This window comes from Lucilia cuprina, unplaced genomic scaffold (genome assembly GCF_022045245.1).
Source record: "Lucilia cuprina isolate Lc7/37 unplaced genomic scaffold, ASM2204524v1 Scaffold_860, whole genome shotgun sequence".
In the NCBI taxonomy this organism is placed as follows: domain Eukaryota; kingdom Metazoa; phylum Arthropoda; class Insecta; order Diptera; family Calliphoridae; genus Lucilia; species Lucilia cuprina.
In genome coordinates this window covers 1-2,081 of record NW_025805809.1, presented here as the reverse complement: position 1 = coordinate 2,081, position 2,081 = coordinate 1, and the positions used below count along the sequence as shown (strand labels likewise).

Sequence of the window (2,081 nt, the reverse complement as noted above, 5' to 3'; positions counted from 1 at the left end):
AGTCTATAGTCTAGTCTATAGTCTAGTCTATAGTCTAGTCTATAGTCTAGTCTATATTCTAGTCTATAGTCTATAGTCTAGTCTATATTCTAGTCTATAGTCTAGTCTTTTCTTTAGCCTAGTCTATAGTGTAGTCTATAGTCTAGTCTGTAATCGAGTTTTTAGTCTATGCAGTTTCTTTTCTTATAATATTTCTCTTAATACAAAGTTTATTGTTTCAACGGAACCCAAAAAAGGGCTTAAAAACTTTTAATGTAGGTAGTAGTTTATGGCTTTAGGATTTAACAATTTGTGCCATGTTGCAACTAAAACTCTAATCTCGTTGGTTAAATCTATAATTATGTGGTAATAAATAAAGATTGTAACATAGTTAATACCATTTTGATATGTTAATCATTAGCTTTGTAATTCTTAATGGAAATGAAATAATTTTAAATAAAATTTTTACTTTTTGCTTGACTAAATTGAAACTGTTTAGTTAGCAAAAATTCGATTCATATATAATTTGTAAATTACTTATTTTTATACAAATGTATTTATATATGCATATAAAATTGTGGAACATTTTAAGTTTGTCAACCTAATTTTTATGGTTGGCTTTACTTAAAGTTAGTGACACAACCATTTATATGCAATCTGTCTAGTATTTCACTTTCTACTATTTTAAGTACATACTATACATATACATATACATGTATATGTAAAGTCATGATGACAATTTAATTACGATAAACTATGTAATAATAACAACTAGAGTTGTATAAATTATAAATTTTTACAGTCAAAAAACAGTAAGGGGTAAAACACTTTAAAGGAAATTTTAGATTGAATGTTTTGTTAGATGGATTATTAACATCTTTTGCTAGGACTATAGGATGCCTCTATAATGCAGATTTATAAGGATGATTTCATTAATTGACATAAAAATTTCAAAATTTTAGACAAAACTTGACATTTTGTATTTATTTTATTGTTCACACTGTAAAAATGAATGCATGCGTGCAAGTGGAAAATGTAACATAATAAACAAATTTTAGAAAACAATGAAAACTTTTAAATTTAAAATAAATTGAAATATGAGATAAAAATAAAAAAATTTGCTAATTATATAAATCTATTTTGCAGATAAAATCATTTAAGGAGTTTTTCATTGGATTAAACTACAAAAAAGCAAAATGTTTTGCAATAAATTACTTTAAAGTGGATTTTCATTAAGGAAAATCCTCCGCACTATTGCTTTATGACAGCACAGCAGTAAAGCGAATACGAAGACAATGTCCTCCGCCATTACAAATACACATAAAATTAATGGAAATTTGATTGTTAGTGCGAATACTCCAACATCTAATATATCAAATACAACCACAGCAGGAACTACTATTACAACTACATCTACTAATACAACTAACAGTAAATCCTTGACATCTAACCCTCATCGTAATCAAATACATCATCACAACTATCAACAGGAGCAGGAGCAACAACAGCAACATCAACTACAGAAATCATATAATAATTTACAAACAGCACAGCAACAACATTCCTCAAAATTATCAACAGTGACAACAAAATTGCAAGCACCGCAACAACATCAAAAACGTTCATTAATTCCATCGGTGTCGTTACAGCAACAACAGCAGCAACACCAGCAACAATCACAAACCATATCCATACTTAATACGACATCAACCACGACTTCAATTCCAACACAAGCAAATCAATTGCAAACAATAGCAACCATACATCAGCCTTCCTCACAGGCGCAACAACGTAACGCTGCCACATCGCAAACAGAGTCCAATAATAATAATACTACAACCGCTGGAGGTGTTAGTGAAAATCCTATAACAAGGCGTAACTTCTATCATTTACAATCCCTTAAAACTGCAGGCAATAGTCTTAAAGCGCCAGCACATTCTATACCGCCACGCTATCAACCACCACCACAACCGCAAAACCAAACAAATCCTACAACTGGTATTTTGAAAAACCTAAATTCGCAAAGATTAAGTAGCGGAGCAAAATCTGCATATCCTTCATATTTCTCAACTGAAACAGCGGGAAATCATTTAAATAATCTC

The 2,081-nt window shown here is 30.1% G+C and overlaps 1 protein-coding gene across 1 annotated transcript; it reads left to right on the top strand.

Moving 5' to 3' along the window:
- Positions 1-1,103: 1,103 nt before the first annotated feature.
- On the top strand, positions 1,104-2,078 carry LOC111677658 (nuclear transcription factor Y subunit beta; the record flags this gene model as incomplete). Its single annotated transcript, XM_046955889.1, has 1 exon — positions 1,104-2,078. A coding segment is annotated over exon 1 (804 nt), but the record flags the coding sequence as incomplete, so codon positions are not given.
- Positions 2,079-2,081: the final 3 nt, after the last annotated feature.